Consider the following 18,170-nt stretch of genomic DNA (forward strand, 5'->3'; position numbering starts at 1 on the left):
GAATCCTAGTCTAAGTGGCAAAATGAGGCCATTTTCTTTATGCTAAAACCGAACCTGACAAAAGACTCGCTGAGAAACGTGCACCTGCCTTCCTTCTCCCAGGCTCCCCCCACCCCCGCTCCACCCCTTTGTCTTGGTTTCTGTGTGAGATTCTGAGTAACAAAAAGCTGCTTCGTATTTACTGCAAGGGAAGGCTTCACAGCAATGCAAACAACATTAACCTTTCTTCCCCGACTGCATTTAACACACAGGGTGACTATAAACCTGGGGGGATCAGGAAGAAATCAGCTCAAAATTCAGACAAGAAATAAAGAAGAGATGCCTGCACATCTTCACCGTCCCAAGACCCGCACATCTTCCCCTTGGAGAAGCGATTCAGAAACACCCACGCTATGCTCCATCCCCCAGGGCGGCCCTTTCTTCTGTGCTGGTTGGCGATTCCTGGAGTGTCTGCCCGTGTGTGCATGCCGGGAGCAGCAGTCACTGCAGCATCAATAAAACTGACTTACACCCGCATCTCTAAACGCCGGCACTTCAGAGACTGGGAATTTGTCAATTTTGCCTCCATGTCAACCTGGCTCTCCTAGGAGTCTCAAGGCTATACCAACCCAGAACGAGATTAGCTTGATGTGCCCCTCTCTGTGTTCTCTGAAGATGACCAGAAACAATCATAAAAAAGGCACAAAGGGATTACCAATTAATCTGCCTTCGCTGGCTCCTGTGACTGCAAAGATATGATTACAAACCCAGGATTTGCAAGAGACCTAAATTCCTCATTAATCTTCACTATCGTTTCTATCACTGTTTTTTTTTTGTTTGTTTGTTTTTTTCCTTCAAGCTCCTTTCTTAGGCAGAGAATGAGGGGCAGCTATGTTCTTTCTTCACTCAGCAGTAACTGAAAAATATGTCCTTAACATTTCAGAAAAGCAGATCGTCCCTGTGCTATAACCACTAAAGCGTGGAGGTGAAATGGCATGGGTGTCCTTTATGTCACCATCTGTCGACGTTAATCAATTTCAGCATGGATAACCCAGACTCGTGGTTTCTTTGGAAAGCATAAATCTGATAATCCAGAAACATTCCAGAGTCTAAGAATTTCCAATTTCTTTACATTATACTTGCTTTGATATCACATGTTTTGACTGTTCAGCAACAGGCAGTGAGTGGGCTCTAAATTGCATTTCGCATGTGCCTCTGCTCTCTGTGGCCATCTGGAGCTGGGTCCTGCGGAGAGAACAGGTCCTGCCCTGTTCCTCCCAGGCTCACTCCATGGGTCAGTGCTACAGTGTAATCAAAAAGCAGTGGGGCTTTTCTCCTTCTCTTTCCCAGACACGTCTGCAAACTCCATTTGGGCAGAGGCACTGCCAGTGACGTTTCTGCTCTGGGAACCACAGACACATACTCCTGCTGAGACAGGAGGGATTCTATGAACTGGAAGGGGACTGAAGCATCTAGACCAGCTGCTACTTACATTAATCCTCACACACAGTTCGTGGTGGCTGCTTGTCTACATACATGGTGGCTCCCAGTTCTGCTTTTCTCTGGCTGAATAGCTGGCCGTGTTCTTCAAACTCAAGCTCAGCAGAAAGCTGAGGATGGGGCTTAGAAAGCCAAGTGGATGAAGTTTCCCCAAATGGTGTCAAAAAAGCCTCCAATCCCAGGCCCATGTCTGCGAGGCCCTGCTCTTACCTGGGTACGGCACTCTTCCTTTGGTGACCAGCTCTGTGAGTAAGATTCCAAAAGACCACACGTCAGACTTGATCGTGAACCTCCCGTACAGGGCTGCCTCGGGGGCCGTCCACTTGATGGGGAATTTTGCACCTGCAGAACGAACACCTGGTTATTCATCAGGCAGAGGGCGCTGCACTGGGCATGGGGTGTGAGAGGGAAAGGCACGTGCAAACTACTTTCATGAGAGCAGGTTTAGAGGGGAGGACAGAAAGGAGGTGAAGCAGGGATGGGCTGGAATTGGGAAGATGTAGGGTCTGGTCTTGGCTGTGTGACCCTAAGGAATCTAGCTCAAAGCACCTTAATACCTCAGTAAAGGGGGGAAGAAGCCCTGGTTTCTTGTGATTTAGGAAACATATATATATTTAACTTTGAAATAATGCTATGTTTTAAAACACACAGACAGGATTTAGTCATAATGCTGCTCTCATGAGTCCTCTGGTATGTAAGATAGTGTGGTCTCACCAGGTACACAAAACCAGATTAAAACACAGAGCGGCTCCCAGGGTGGGGACAACTGGACGCAGCCCATGTGTGCTGCGGAAATGGGTTCGATTCCCAAAGGCCTCCCACACCCACAGCAGGGAAAGGAATCTGCCTCCAGCTCCTTCTCTCTCCACATTTGCTCTCCCTGTAGCGGCCATCTTTACTCCTGGGATAATTTTTTCCTTCTAGACTGTAAGATCACTTTCTTACCACCTTTTCTTCCACCGTCCAGAAAGAGTACTATTTAATGTTTGCTTTTTAAAGAGCAGTTTTGCCTCCATGACTGTCTTATGAGTCTCTGACTTTTCAAGACCAAGGTGCCAATTCACGTCAGTCAGTGGAGTCTTTTTTATTCAAAAATTTAACTGATCATTAAAATAATCCTCTCTCTAAACCAAAAGGAAGGGTGTGGTCCACCTTGCTTTCTACAAGCTTGATGTGTGTGCAGGGAATTAAAAGGGATTCAGGCCAGGTGCGGTGGCTCATGCCTGTAATGCTGGCACCTTAGAAGGCAGAGGCGGGCCAATCATTTGAGGTCAGGAGTTCGAGACCAGCCTGGCCAACATGGTGAAACCTTGTCTCTACTAAAAATGCAAAAATTAGCCGGGCATGGTGGCACGAGCCTGTAGCCCCAGCTACCCAGGAGGCTGAGGCAGGAGAATCACTTGAACCCCGGAGGCAGAGGTTGCAGTGAACCGAGATCATGCCACTGCACTCCAGCCTAGGTGACAGAGAAAGAGTCCGTCTCAGAAAAAAAAAAAAAATAAAATAAAATACAAATAAAATAAAGTAAAAGGGATTTAGCAGCTTATGCTCTCAAACATTTGGCTCAGCAATTATAAAGCAGTTCCAGGTATTTTACTGAACAAACTAAAAGAAAAACACAAGGAATTTTTATTACTTATGGAAACACAATTACATGTTTAAAGCATGTTCATTCCACTTAAGGAGCTCCTAAAAAGCATACAAAGGCTGACAAAATCAGAACGTTTCATAGAATCTTCTATAAAAAGTCACTATGTACAAAAGTGGCGAATGATTAAAATATTTAAATTGGCACAGTTTTAATAGCCAGAGGTATGATAAATTATAGCAATTAGATTTTTGTCTTAAATACAGCATATGATAACATCTTTAGTAAATCTACCCTGGCATTTTCAGGCAATATGATTTTCCTCTCCATCTCTCATGTGTCTGTGTGAAATGAAATGAAAAAAAAAAAAAAAATCCTACTATTTCATTATGAGGCATCTCACATTAACACTGGAGCAGAAAAGTTATTCTATAGTTTTCCTTTTATGCATAGAGTTATTTTTAATTAGTTATGTTTCTCAGGCATCATTATTTATATCTCTCCTTACATGCTAGATGATTCCACATAAGACCTGGTATTCTCTGAATAGTCGTTTTGTTTTTAAAGTTTCTTTCAAAGCATTCTTCTCACACTTCCTATCCTTGAGTATTCTGTTCACGCAGCTTTGGACTCTGAGCCACTGGGATTAATGTGATAGATTTTCTTCAGTGTTGAGAGCAGACTTTGCCCTGGACCAAACCTCAGCTGGAGTTCTCTTACTTCAGAGAATTAAAGGTATACTACATTCATTCCTATTTAAACCATCTCTTGAGCCAAATGGCTTGGAAATCTCTGACCATCTCTGAAGTAAATGGAACATTTTTCTCTGCTGTGCAGACAAACCCTGTAAATAAAATGACAACCAAAGGAGTTGTTTTTCCTCTTCTTTGAATCACTCGACATTGGTGAAGGTGTGTGTGTTGCTGAAAGCGACTATTTAAAATTTGGATACAGTCATGTTAGATTTTCCAAGTGATTTCATAATTTCAGATTAAAAAAACCAACGGCAATATCAGCCAGTTGCATTAGTCCACTTTATTATTTTCTCATTTTATAATCTACAATAAGGATTATAATATATAAACCTTCAAAAAATGTTAAAATAAAGGCTGCAAAATGTAAGGAATCTTTGAAAGGAAGTCATTTGTAGATATGTGGTCTGACTACTAAGCTTACTTAAATTTGTTTTGTATTAATTTTCTTTCTAAGACAAGCAATATATTTATACCAAACAATGTATTTATAATGTATTTGGAGGAATAAAAAATAATGTCTTTGTCCAACTTCTCCTGCTTCTTCTGTCTTAAAATAGCAGCCACTTTAGACAAAATAAGCTTCTTTATAGATAACTCATTTTCCTTTTCAAGGAAGACAAAAGATTAAATCAAAGCAGCAAAAAGGTATTAATGATTAACTGAGGTTTCTACTGAAAAGAGCTAATCCCTGCTTCCTCTTCCACACACCTCATTACTTCTGTTTCCCCTTATCCTGGCATCCCATCTCCTGAGGGTACAAAGCTATTGGCCCTAAAACGCAGCTGTAAATGTGGAGGAGTTAGCTGGGGATTTTTGGCAGGTGTCTTTACAACTAGCCATGCAGGCTGCACAGTGTAAAACCCCAGTCTATGAAAACAGCATCCCTAAGGTTGTGTAGTACATAACCTATACAATCCCACAGCTGTCCCTGCTGCAGGGCTGCTGCAGTGGGCTCTGAAAGTTAGGAGACTTCAGACACCTTGAAGGAAGGATCTCCTGGGTGTAAATGTTGCCTTTCCCTTGAAAGTAAAGTTCTGACAGGCAAAAAGTCAGAATCAAAGTGGTCTTCTAAGTAGTATGGACTTACAGAACAATGGAGAAAACATCAGAACTGCAATGCAGTTAACTTGGTATTGTTATGTAACTAGCTGATTCACTCTTTGAAATTCTTCTGCTTGGAAGCAGGATTTAGATATGAAAACAGTTTTCTCCTCTTCGCATTTTATTTAGAGGGAACAGAGCAAACTATACAGGTAATGATCATCTATGTCACTGTTATCTTGAGCTTTACTGTAACACTTAGTATGTCTGTTCCATGTTTACATGAATTCAAAAAAAGAAGTGACCACTCTGTCATTTCTTACTGAATTAGCTTAACAGTTTAGGATTCTTTAGGATTCTTTTAAGCCAATACACAAAGGCCATAACATGTGTGCGTGTGTGTGTGTGGTGTGTGTGCTTGGAAGCATCTTTTCCACTGAATGTTTTCCAGGTACTAGTTGCAAATATTACCAAACTCCCAAGCCACTGCTGAAACCTTGACTTGTCATGGTGAAAACTTGACAACCTGGGGGTGTCACTGGGGCCCATGTCCTAGAACTTCCAGGTAAGAGGATCTTTGTACCTTAGTCATTTAACTCCCAGTTAGCCTTAGGCTGAATCATTCCTGTGATGAATAAATATGTCGATATTTTAAATAATTTCTGATATACAGCTCAATCCTGTTTCTCTGAATTCTGTTGAGATACGAAATGAGTGGCCACAAACTCTGTGTAACATCAGGGGTCTCATTCACTCCCGTGGCTCCAATGACTATCTTGAACCCAACGATGCCTGCGTTTATATCACCAGATGGGACCGCTCTCTTGAGTCCCTGACTTGCATAACCAGTTTCCCTTTCAATTGTCTCTCCGTCATCACAATGGAGTTCTCTCTAACGGATGTCTCTCCATCATCACAATGGAGAGACAACTGAGAAGGAAATTGGTTATACAAGTCAGCGCCCCTCAAATGCAACATCCAAAATTTACCTTCCCCACAATTTGGCTTCTCAATCCTTGGTGACTTTGTAAACCACCCAGTTGCTGATAACAGAATCCTGAGAATCACCCTCGCCTGGACACTCTATTTTTCATTATTGTGCACTCGGATCCCAGCATAGGGCCTGCCTATTGAAGGAGGTCAATACATCTTTACTGAATGATCTCTGTACCCTCCTGCTTTGTCTGTGCCCATGTCAGGTCCATTACATCCTGACCATTTCATACTCTTGAATTCACTACCCTTCCTCTAGTCCTCACTTGCTCAGCATGCCCACCCTATGTTTCTACAGTAGCCTTCTAATATAATCCACATGCATAATCTGGTACCTACCTACTTCCCCAGCTGCTTCTTATCATCCCAGACATGTTCTCCTCTGCTCTCCTCCTCTCTCCTCTACAACCGCTCCATTGCCCTTCTTTGACTGCTTTGCAAATGCCAGGCTCCTACCTACTTCAGGGACAGGCTATTTCCTTTGTCAAAAGTCCTTACCCCATGGCTAATTCTTACTCCTCTTTTGCTCCTAGCCAAAGTGCTACTTGCACAGGGAACCTTTGCCTGATCACTCAAGACTGGGGTAGGTTTCCTACTTCTCTGCTGCCAGAGCACCTCCCTCTTTGTAGCTGTCACTATTTTTTTTTCAGTAAATATTGCCTAATGAAGCTGTTATTATTAAAGTGCAATGAATGCATGAATTGTCTGGAGGCTGTCTCTGTCCACAGATACATACTGTGCTTGAGTGCTGGAGCACGTCTTCCCGGATGGCCAGCGCATCTCCAGTACTGAGTACAGTGTCTGGTGCAGAGAAAGCACTTGATAAACAGGTGCTGAATGAATGAATGAGTAGCTGGACAGCCCTACCCTTTTTGGCTGAATAACCACAGTTCCTTACAGAGCATATTATCAGTTCCCTGCCCTCTGGTGAGTCCTCTACTTGTCCTTGGTGACAGCACCAGGGTCACTGTCTGGATGCCCTTTTAAGAGTCTAATAATTGCCAATTGAAATGAAAAAGCAATAGCCACACCCTAATGAAACTTAAAACACCTGGAGAACCCTACATTTTCACTGCCAAAGGAAGTGTGTTCAGATCCCCTTTGGGTCAGAGTGAATGTATCTGAGTGAGGGAGCCCCACATTTTATTTTCTGAGGACAAGGGGGCCTAGTTCACTGGGGCTGCAGCTGGGGATGGGGGTGGTTAGTTACATCAGCAGAAAGACAAGGTGGCAAGGGGCTTTGGGAGAGTTGACAGTGAAACAAAGTGGAAAATCCTTAGTACACTGGATTAAGAATAAATTCTTAATAGACTGGGATGAATGCAAGTGACTAGGCATCAACCATTTCGACCTCACTGAGCCCTGGTCTTCCTCATTTAAAGTAAAGTTAATAATCATCCATGCTTCAGGCAAGAGAAAGGAGAGGGCTGTGGATTTATTCAGTTATCAAAGTTTGTCCACAGAAATAACACAAACACCCACCACTGCTGGGCTGGCTTGTTCTCTCTGTTTTCCTACCACCAGTATTTCTGGAGTATTCCCCAGTGCCCGGCACTGCACTTGGTACCAGGAGGATGAAAGTGAATGCAGTCTCTGGCAGTCATGGAGCTGGAAGCTTAGTTTGAGGGAGATAAAATAAATGAATGGCTTTTACGTATGTCAACTACAATAAAGTGCTACGGAGAATAATAAGATGGGGTACAAGGACAGATTTTGTGGGACTCTGTAAGCTGCACTAGGATTCTGGATTCCATCCTAAGAGCATAAAGTCACTGGGCTGTGAGCAGAAGCGCGATAACTTCCCACATCGTTCTTTTCCCTTGTCTTTTAAAACATGCAGGATAACACATCATTACCTTGAGAATGATTTATGATGAGACAGAATGGGAAAAGTGCTTTGACTTTTCAAAACTCTTCAAAAGCATCATGACATTTCAAGGCCCATGGGTGTCTATCAGCAATTAGCAATTGGGTAGACGATGCTTCCATTGTCGCTTCTGTCATGTTTACTTAACGAGTGGCTCTGGGTGCATTTGTACTATTTTAGCACACTTCTCACATTTGAATAATACCAATAATCTTGGTAACAAAGCAGTAAAACTTAGCATAATCCAACCTGCAAAGCTCAAACATTTATATGAGAAATGCATGAATTATTTTTCTGAGTTTATTCTCCCCCATGTTCTTCTTTTCTTTCCAAGCATTTTGCTTGTCTCCCCTGTGGGCTCTTCTTGCTTGGGTTTACTCAAGTAAGCTTCCTGCCTCTCCTGAGTAGCTAGGACTATAGGTGTGTACCATCATGCCTGGCTAATTTTTACTTTACTTTAATTATTATCATTATTTTTTTTTGAGACAGTCTCGCTCTGTTGCCCAGGCTGGAGTGCAGTGGTGTGATCTCAACTCACTGCAACCTCCACCTCACAGATACAAGCAATTCACCTGTCTCAGCTTCCTGAGTAGCTGGGACTACAGGTGCACACCATCATGCCTGGCTAAGTTTTGTACTTTTAGTAGAGACGGAGTTTTATCATATTGGTCAGGCTGGTCTCGAACTCCTGACCTCAGGTGATCCACCCACCTCGGCCTCCCAAAGTGCTGGAATTACAGGCATGAGCCACTGTGTCCAGTCTAATTTTATGTTTTGTAGAGATGGGATCTTGCTATGTTGCCCGGGCTAGTCCTGAACTCCTGGGCTCAAGGGGTCCCCCCTGCCTTGGTCTCCCAAAGTGCTGGGACTACAGGTGTGAGCCACTGTGCTTGACCTAACTTGGTTCTTGCTACCTCAAACACAATTAATCTAGTTCAGTTTGCTTTACTATAACCTGTGTCCTGCACTTAGCATGCTCACACTTGTTTCTTTTACATTGGCTCTGGAAATGCTCTCTTTCCCTTCACCTGCTTAGCTAAAGCCTACTGAGTTCCAGTCCCACCTCCTTCATGAAGTTGTTTGTGATTACTCCAGCCTTCACTAATTTCTCCAATGCACCTAGCGCCTAGTGTTAGAAACAACAGTTTAATTCTTGATAATAGCAGCTACCACAATAGCTAAACATACACTGAGTGCTTGGTAAGAGGCAGGCATGCAAAGCACTGTGCACATGAGGTGGATACCACGAATAGTCTTGTTCTACAGATGAGAAAATGGAACATAGACAGGAAAGTAATGTGCCAAACAAAGAACACGTGTAGATGGCAGAACTGGGATTTGAACCAAAGGCGCCAGAGCCTGACTGCATAAACGCTATACACTGTTCCACCATGTCCACGTCTCCTCTGTGTCCTTTTACTAGTTCTGTCATAAGTTATTTAAAAAATCTCCTTCAATAGAATGCAAATCCTTTGAGGTTGGAGACACATATTTCTTCATAGCAACTTGCCTAAGGCTGGTTAAACAGCAATAAATGCTCTAACTAGCTAAAGGGTCCAGCCAGGCAGTAAGTTAACTGACACCCTGACGGTCAAAGTCATTCTTTTCCTTTACACAGACTTAAACTAAACACAAAGAGTGACAATAGAGTGGTGTAATAAACTAATACTTTTCTTCACTCTTCAAAGTTATAGGAATAAAATCTTCCTTTCACACGACAGCACAGCCTGACTGATGCTCTCGGTTTCTCAGTGCCAACAGGATGATTGCCCAAAGTCATTATGTCAGGATGGCCCATCCCAAGCCCCAGACCACATTCCAGTTAATGAAGTCCCTCTATCCCTAGTGGCCAGGTAATCTGTTTTTCACTTCTGCCTCAAATAGAAACAGTCTTACTTGACTCAGTTACTTCCTGTTCTTTATGTGTTTTCATACATTAAGATGATGGCATGGGCATTTCAAATGCTCCAATGAAGACTGCAGATACTTTTGCTGCCAAACCACCTCCTGCAGTAAGAGTATATAAGCCGGTCAGGAAACGAGTGGATGCTCTTCAGTGACAATGCAAAGCAGTCCAACTGTGGGCTGAGCTGGGATTGAGTAGTCACTTGTGGAAGGACCAGTATGATCACTTAGGAAAGGAGCTTCCGAGGCAGGCATCCCTGTGCTTGCACACTGGATTTTCTGGTTGATCATTTAAAATGTCCCTAAGTCTTAGTTTCCTTGTCTGTAAACTGGGGATGATAACCTCCTAAGGTTGTGGTGAGAAGAACAGTTGACGTAAAAGGCTCAGCACAGCATCTGGCACCTGGTAATAGCTAAATAAATGCCAGCTGTTATTTTATTCAGATAGTAAAGGCCTAAAGTTACTGAGTTGCACTGGAAAATGCCATCAGCAGGAAAAGAAGATAAAAAACCCTCATCAAAACACTCATCAACCAATCAACGAGAATCTTCCGAGGGTCCACGATGTCCCCAGCACCCTGTGAGGCGCTCCTGGGAAAACCAAGCACAGGTTGCCTCCACCCTTGGGGTTTCTAGGCAGCCAGGGAGACAGAGCTCACAGGCAAATCCAACAGATAACTAAATGGTGGCACTGCCTTTAGGAAGAAGAGGGCTCAGCAGAGAGAGGAAAAGAGAACATGAGCAAGAGATGAGGGCTTCAGGGAGAGGTAGCCGCACTGAAATGATGCATGACCCATGGCTCTCCCTGAGGCGGGGAGGGTCAGGGCAGGGGCCAGGACAGACCTGGGTGGGCCCAGCTCACATCACCGGAGAGCTGAACTGCCAAGTCTCTCTCTCTTTTATTTTTCCTGGTGACCAGGCCAATTCCATAGTCTCAGAGAATATCCCCTCTGGCTAAAAAACTAGGCCAAGGTGGAGAAGGTGAAGTCAGTATTGAATAAAAGAAGCCAAATCCTTCCTACAGAGAATCTGAGCTGTGCCCTAACAGCATTTTCAAGGAGGAAACCCATTAATTTCAACAATAGACACTGCTTTTCTGAACCAAAGAACCACCCAGAGCCCTTTTTAATTATAAAGCCACTAACTCTGAAAATTATTATATCCAATATTTAATAGTATGCAATACTTCAACTTGAAAGTTACTCCGGGTAATAAAAGAAAAGAAATCACAAACAATGCCAATAACAGAAATTTGGTTTACAGGAGGGAGAGGTGACGAGGCAGTACCAGGACAGGATATCCTGTGAAAGAAGCAATATCAAAGCTGACCTGACCTGGAACTTTGTGGTTACTTAAACAAAACAACAATTTCAAACCCAGTGAAACTTGGCAAAGCAAAACTCAGAATCTTCACACTAGGCCAAGGGAATGACTTTCAGATTTCCCAAATGCTTCTGAAGTAATACAACTGGGTGTTTTCCAGTTATCTCTAGTGACGCATTCCGTTGAAACTTCTACTTCAAGTTCATAAAGGTTTTAGCATCATGCTTTAAAAAAAAAAAGAAAAGTAAATGTTACAATGGGTTAAGGTTATATTCCATCTGAAATTTCAAAATGTTGAGCAAGGAGTTTGAGAAGGAGGGAGGTTGGGAGGAAGGAGGAATCTGTCCCACCGGGGTTGCGAGTGGAGAAGGGACAAGTTAGGTCAAGGAGGACAAGAACCAAGGAGTGGAAGGTGGGCCTGAACATATTGCAAAGATAAGGTTGATTAACTAGGCACAGATCCAAAGTCTAATTGAGTCGAATCCATGGGAGGAATATTCAGGCTGAGGGGGGTGAGCAAAGTTCCAAAAGAGCCCAGAGTTCCAAGACTGGACAGAGAAGAGATGGAAGGTCTCTCAGTGGGTAATAAAAATCGAACCCAGGACAACGAGAGGACGGAGGGGAGTAGACTCATCTCCCAGGGAGAATGCAGGGGCTAGGCTGGACTCTAGGTCTTAATCCTGGGGTTTTGCAGTTGGGGAAGGATAGGCAGGATAAATTGTGGAAGGCCATTTGATCCAGACATGCAGGCTACCAGCAGGTAAACTGTGACATTCCTTCCACATATCCCTAGAGGCGCCAGGAAGTGAAGGGAGGAAGTTCTGGGCTGCTTGTCATTCTCCATCACCTCCCTTGCAACGGTGACCAATGACAAACCCACTTTAACTCATGGGGGCAATGCAAAAGTACAGAATAAAATTAATGGGCATCTCCTCAAATCATGGGTATTTGGTCCTTTTAAGAAGGAAATCTCAGAACCATCAAAGGGACTTTCCTTGGAGTAAAGACTGTGTTATGGAGGCTTATTTAAGTGGTTATCTTGGGTGGGACTGAAGAAAAAAGGAGCCCTGCTTGCTGTTCTAGAATACTGAGGCTCTGAATAATTCCAATTATCCTTCCAGTTTTCCAAGAGCCAGAAAGGAAGCAATATCAGAATAAAAATTCTGTAACTTGATTACCTCTGCAAAAAGAAAACAAAACAAACAGAATAAAAATTCTGATTCACAGCTTCAACAGGATAAACACTATGTGTGTGGACTTTCAATCCAGAGCAAAAGAGGGCTTTGTAACCATCTGCACACTGCTGCCCAGGGTGGTGAGAGGAACTCACCTGAGTGATCAATGGATGTGTGGGATGTAGCTCAATGCAGAAATGATGCCAAGAATCCACCACCCCTAGAAGGGGCAGAGGGCCCGTGTGAGTCTGACTTCATGCCACATGGCAAGCTAGGCTGCACGGGCAGCACTGGGTTTGGGGATACTGTGTGGGAACAGGTGGAGGTCATGGGGTTTGATTGGGAGCTCAGAAGGTATCAAACGATAAGAGGATACACAGAAGACAAGTACCACGTTGGGGTGGCTTTTTCAAACCGTTCCCCCTTTCAATCTGGCACGGTATCTGTGCCAGTGGGGGAGCCACCCTGCGGATGGCAGAGCAATGCCACTGAGCCCCCTCTGGCTGGAAGAAATGATGCTTCAGAACCTGGGGCAGTTTTCAAACGTACTGCGTGTCCGTGATTACCCAGATGATGCAAATGTGGGAGTTCCTTTTGCCAGCAAGGCAAGACAAGGAAGCCAAATGACATTTCTGATGTTTGATGGCAATCTGCAGTTCCTATTTACACACTTTAAAATCACAGAGGGTGACCATCTGCTTCCTTCTTGATGATTACTAAGAAACGTGGGCTGCAGAGACTGAGGACTTGCTCTTGACCATTCATAAACAACCACCAAAAGGCTCTGCCCAAAACAGCACAAAGGAGAAAGAGATGCTCACACGGAATATACAATGGGACTGACCAGCTGCACACTGGGAAAGGTGTGCAAAGAAGCTGGGCTTGAGGTGACCACTGCTTACCTCCAGTCCATCTGTATCCTCTGGGCAGAGTCAGAGCTGCCCGAGGGTGGGAATGAAAGAAATTGGTCCCATCTCCGACCTGAAACAGTTTTAATCTTTACAGAGAAACTGTAGTAGGAAAGGGTGATTTAGAGTCCCTTTTCTTTTAATTTTAATCTTTGGCTTTCAACACACCCTTTCCTGGAGGAAAATGGATGTGCTCTACAATTCATCTCCATTTCCCTGCCAATTTGACCTGCTCCCCCTAACTATTAATCTGGGCCCCGAAGCTCCACGGTGGCTCAGCAGATAAACAAAGCAGTCCCTCCCAGAAACGAGGTGGAAGCTCAGAGCTTGAAGCGACAGAATGCAAATGAAGGAGCTTTTCTGCTTAGTGACTGAAGTGTACCAAACTCGGATCCGGGAAGCTTGATTACAAGCAGCATGGTTCAGGCATGCGACTCAGCTCAGCGGGAAAGCCGTGTCTGACCTGGGAGGGCAGGGCATTCTGTCGGGCAAGTCCCCTGGGGTCTCTCCCGAGACAGCCCTCGGGATGACAGATTCTCAGTGTGGGCTGGGGAGTCGGGGGTTGGCGTGGTCATTTGATGGCGGCACCACTGAGTTGGGAACACACTAGTCAGTGCTTAAGACAATGGCTTGCATTTTAAAGGGTTTGCTTTTCATCAAAGGATGGTTTGCTTCTCTAGCATGGGAAGAATTAGATTAAATTCAATAATTAAAAAGGTTTTTTTTTTTTCCTTCCCTCTCCTGATATTTGCTGTTCAGGTCACAGCACACTGTGCAGGAATGGCAATGCTGTTGTTGACAGAGAACAAGAAATTCATGTGTTGACGGGGGCAGAGGGAGGGCATCTCATGGCGAGATCAGCCTTGATCTGCCACCGGATTACAGGGACCTCAGAAGCGGCTGATTAATAATTCTGCAGGAGCCCTTGAGCTGGAAAGCTGGCGCTCTGAGTCTAATAATCCCCAGTCGTTGTAATACAAAGGAAGGACAGGAATTGAATTCACAGTTCTGGATGGTGAAATTCGAAATTCGAAAGAAACAGGGATCCACTTCCTCCTGAGTGTGTTTTTCAACCTAGCTGCCTGCTTGTTTGTGTTAAATGGTTACTGTGCTTTTTGAATCTAAAATCTGATTATATTTAATTAGTATAGGCATCTGGGATTTCTAATACACAAAGAGTTATTAAAGTAACAAATCTTTCTAAAATATGTTTTCTATGAAAGAATGTGTTAATTTATGCGGTAACAATTTTTTAACATGAAATAATTAACGTGAAAACTGCAACAATTAGTAATTCTTCGTAGTCTAATTTATACTTGAATTTTCCTCCAGACAATAATCTATTCAATTTAAACCCCTACTGGAAGCATTTGAACAGACACATTTTTCTTCTTCTATTTAATACATAAGCCTAAACTTACAGCAGCAGTCTTATACAAAGACCTGAATGTTCCTATTTTTATATATATTCCAAAGATCTAAAGATTATGTTTCCTTGACATTTGTTTCATTAATTTTGAACTTAAAAACAAACCAACCAAAACCATACAGCAACCCCAGTTCCTGTCCTTCGTGAGGATTCAAATCAGGAGAAAGGGCGATAGAGGCAGAGCCTCCATGTGGAAGCAGCCCCGATGGGGAGGGATCAGGAAAACCCAAAGTGGGGTGTGTGTGTGTGTGTGTGTGTGTGTGTGTGTGTGTGTGTGACAGAGAGAAACAGAGCTATTAGCATCCATTGGACCAATAATATTATAATAATATTACTATTACTACTATTGCCAGCTACCACGATCAGCTCAGTGTTGGCTTTGTGCCAACTGCTTTACGGTTATTCGCAGGGAAGCCATACAACAATTCTATGATATAGAAACTATTATTATCCCTGTTTTAAGAGGAGGAAATAAAGCTCAGAGAGGTTAAGCAACTTGTTCAAGGTCTCATAGTGAATTGGCAGCAATGCTAGGTTTTATACCAAGACACTTTGATTTCATGGGTCATGCTCTTAACCAATCCAGGCCCTGTCATCTTTGGGAGGAGACTGAGGTGTATATGGGAAGAAGAAAAGAGGTCAAGCTATAAAAAAAAAAAAAAAAAAAGAAGAAAAAACCCAAAATAGAACAAAACAAAAAAAACACCAAAGTGTTGTGGGGAGGAGTTGGAAGAAGTGAAGAATACCAGCAACTTCTACTAATTATCTTCTTGAATTCTTACAACCACCTTAAAGGTAACCAACACCAATGTTATTTTATGATGAGAAAGGTGAGGCTCAGAGAGGCCAGAGCTTATGCTCTAGGAATACGGCGTCAGGATCTGAACACAGGCTTATCTAGCTGCAAAGCTCCTGTGCTTCCCATCACTCCAAAAACAGTCTTGGAGTGTGCAAGGAATATTAATGCAATAAACAACCCTTTCTGGAGGTTCCTGCAGCCACAACAGCATTTGATTCCCAGAGAGAGCCATGTACATTGCTGAGAGACAACAGGAGAGCATGTCTCAGAAGAGTGTGGAGGGGTTGGTGACCTTGGTTATTTCCATTGCTGTAAACAAATATTTATTAAATACTACTATGTGCTCTGTGTCTACAAGGGCCCGCTGCTAGTCTTTAAACTAAATCACTTCTATAGAGAAGCAGTAAGAGTGGCTCCACAGATACTCGGGAGAACTGCTCCCGCCGTGCTCAGGCAGCGTGTGTGTGCTCATGCAGTACGTGTGCTCATGTGCGCTTGGGCTGATGTGTGTATGCACATGCATCGGTGAAAATGCTGAGAAGGGCCATCTGATATTCAGACTTCACAAGATTAAAAACAAGAGAGGCAGCGCAGAGGCAGGGATAGTTCCCAACAGAGAATGCAAATACGAGGAAACAGGCAAGCTGGCCGGAGACAAGGACAGCGAATGTGTGACTCCCAGCTGTGTCTGGGGTGGAGGGGCCCTTGGAGCATGCAGGTGTATCAAAGTGGTGACTGCCCAGATCCACTGACTGGCCCAGGCTATAAAATAGGGAGATAGTATTTTTTTTCTGGAAAGACTGATTTTTTTCTCTATTGATTACTAATAGTGATTCTCTTTAAAAACTTTTTAGATTGTTTTCAAGGAAAATGTATGTCAAATACAAAAAGTTGAGGTTGTAAGGATGATTTTTACATTTCACAACTCTTAAAGAACTTTTATAGATAGCCCATGTAAGTTTCACACTAATGATGTGAGGTGATCATTTTTACTATCACCATTTTACAGATGATAAAAATGAGGCTCAAAGAGCTTAAATAACTGGCCTGCGGACACCAAGCTTGTAAGTGACAGAGCTGATTCAAAGCCAGGGATCCTAATGTCCAACCTCTGGTTCCGCAGTCTCAACAGGCTGCCTCACTAGCAGCTTAGAGGGAAGCACAATACTGGCAAATGACACACTGAGTGTGTATTCTCCTTTTTAAAAATATGTCCACAAAATCTGTTAGGGAGTAACTGCAATAGCTAACCTAGGTTTGCCCTGTGACTAGCAATTCCACTGGAGAACACAGCCCAGAGAGACGAGGACGTGTATGTACCACCCCAGCACCTTTATTTATAATAGTTCCAGTTTGGAAATGACCCCACATGTTCAGTAACAGTAGAATGGAGGCTCTGTGATGTATTTGTACAGCGGAATACTACCCAGCCATGAAGAGAACCACTGTTCCATGCAGCAATATGGAAGAATCTCACAGACATAAGAATGGGAAAGAAACCAGACACAAGAGTAATACTATAGGATTCATGTCTGTGATGTTCATTTACAGGCAAAACTTGCCAATCTATGGTGAAAAGAGTGGAAAAAAGGCTATTTGTGGGGGTGGTTACTGACTGGGAGTGGGAATAAGAGGTCTTCTGGGGTGCTGGAAATATTCTGTCTCTTTATCTTTGGGGTGGATTCAGGGGCATACGTGTATGTAAAAATTCATCGGGCTGCACACTTCAGATTTGTTCATTTTACTGTATGTGTGCTATAGCTCAATAAAGAATAAAAAGGTATCCACAAAAGGAAGTTATGCTTACACACAGCCACGTCTGTCTGAACTTGTTAGGTTTAAATCAACATTAGTTGGCACTGAAAGCTCATGAAGAAAAAACTAGAGTCTGCAGAGAATTTTCCCACTGCTTCTCATCTGCTTGTGCGAGCTCTGAAGGAAGTGATGGCCGGAGGGGCTGTGAACTTCTGGAAGCAAGGCTTGTGACATCCGCCTATGTCGGGGGTCACAGGAGACAGGTGTGGTATGGAAGTGCACGGACAAGAAGAGGGACAGTAGATCCTTGTGGTGCCTGTGGTGGGCTCTGGAATGATTCTGGGAGGAAGGTGCAGTGCTAGGGTAGGGAGGCAGCCGTGACCAGACCTTAGGGCAGGGCTGGAAGGCTGAGGGCCCAGCTGTGGCAGTAAGACCCAGTGAGGGTACCCCAATTCATCTCTCTGGGCTTGGAGAACCACCACAACCATCTCAAGCTTAACAGATAAAAACCCAAATGCATCCTCTTTCTTGAAGGTAAGATCTTCCCAAGTCACTCATTTCTGTTACTGGTAACGCCATTCTCATGATCACCTTCATTTGACTACTTGGGAATTATCTTTGATTTTTCTCTCCCTTTCCTAAATAGTGTTTCAGACTTTCCATTGTATCTACAATCCATTCACTCATTTGTTTATTCCCGAAGAACTTAGTGTTGTACCAGATATACCAATAGTAACAAGCAACATTTATCACTTTACACTTTACATGCATTGTTTCACTTAATCTTTGCAAAAATGCACACAGCAGACAAAATGTCTTTCCATTTTACAGATGAGTAAACTGAGGTATGCAAAAGTTAAATAACTTGCCTAAGGCCCCAGATCGTCAGGTGGTACAGCTGGATTTCAAACCCAGTTCCATCTGATTTCAACAATGCCCCATGTGTTCCTCCTCATGCTTGCTGACTGTCCTGTGCAGTCTTAGGCTTCTTGATATTGGTAGCTCCTAATAAAGTCCCTTTCATTGACAAGGCACTCAAATAACTGATGTTGGCATTATTTAGAGACTCTGATTGGGCAGAATTTAGCAAAGTGTTTATATCTAAAGAAAAACTATCTGCTGTAATTGAGTGAGATGTCCAGGTAATAGAGAA

The 18,170-nt window shown here is 43.4% G+C and overlaps 1 protein-coding gene across 2 annotated transcripts in view; it reads right to left on the minus strand.

Annotated features, from left to right (window-relative positions):
• The window catches only part of FYN (FYN proto-oncogene, Src family tyrosine kinase), a 195,262-nt gene that overhangs the window by 12,767 nt on the left and 164,325 nt on the right, over positions 1–18,170 (minus strand). For both annotated transcript variants that reach the window (XM_011935022.1, XM_011935023.1), the window contains one exon: positions 1,690–1,821. In XM_011935022.1, the coding sequence (XP_011790412.1) occupies positions 1,690–1,821 (132 nt within the window). The remainder of the gene's footprint in view (positions 1–1,689; positions 1,822–18,170) is intronic.

The sequence above is a fragment of the Colobus angolensis genome, unplaced genomic scaffold, assembly GCF_000951035.1.
Source record: "Colobus angolensis palliatus isolate OR3802 unplaced genomic scaffold, Cang.pa_1.0 Scaffold14, whole genome shotgun sequence".
NCBI lineage: Eukaryota > Metazoa > Chordata > Mammalia > Primates > Cercopithecidae > Colobus > Colobus angolensis.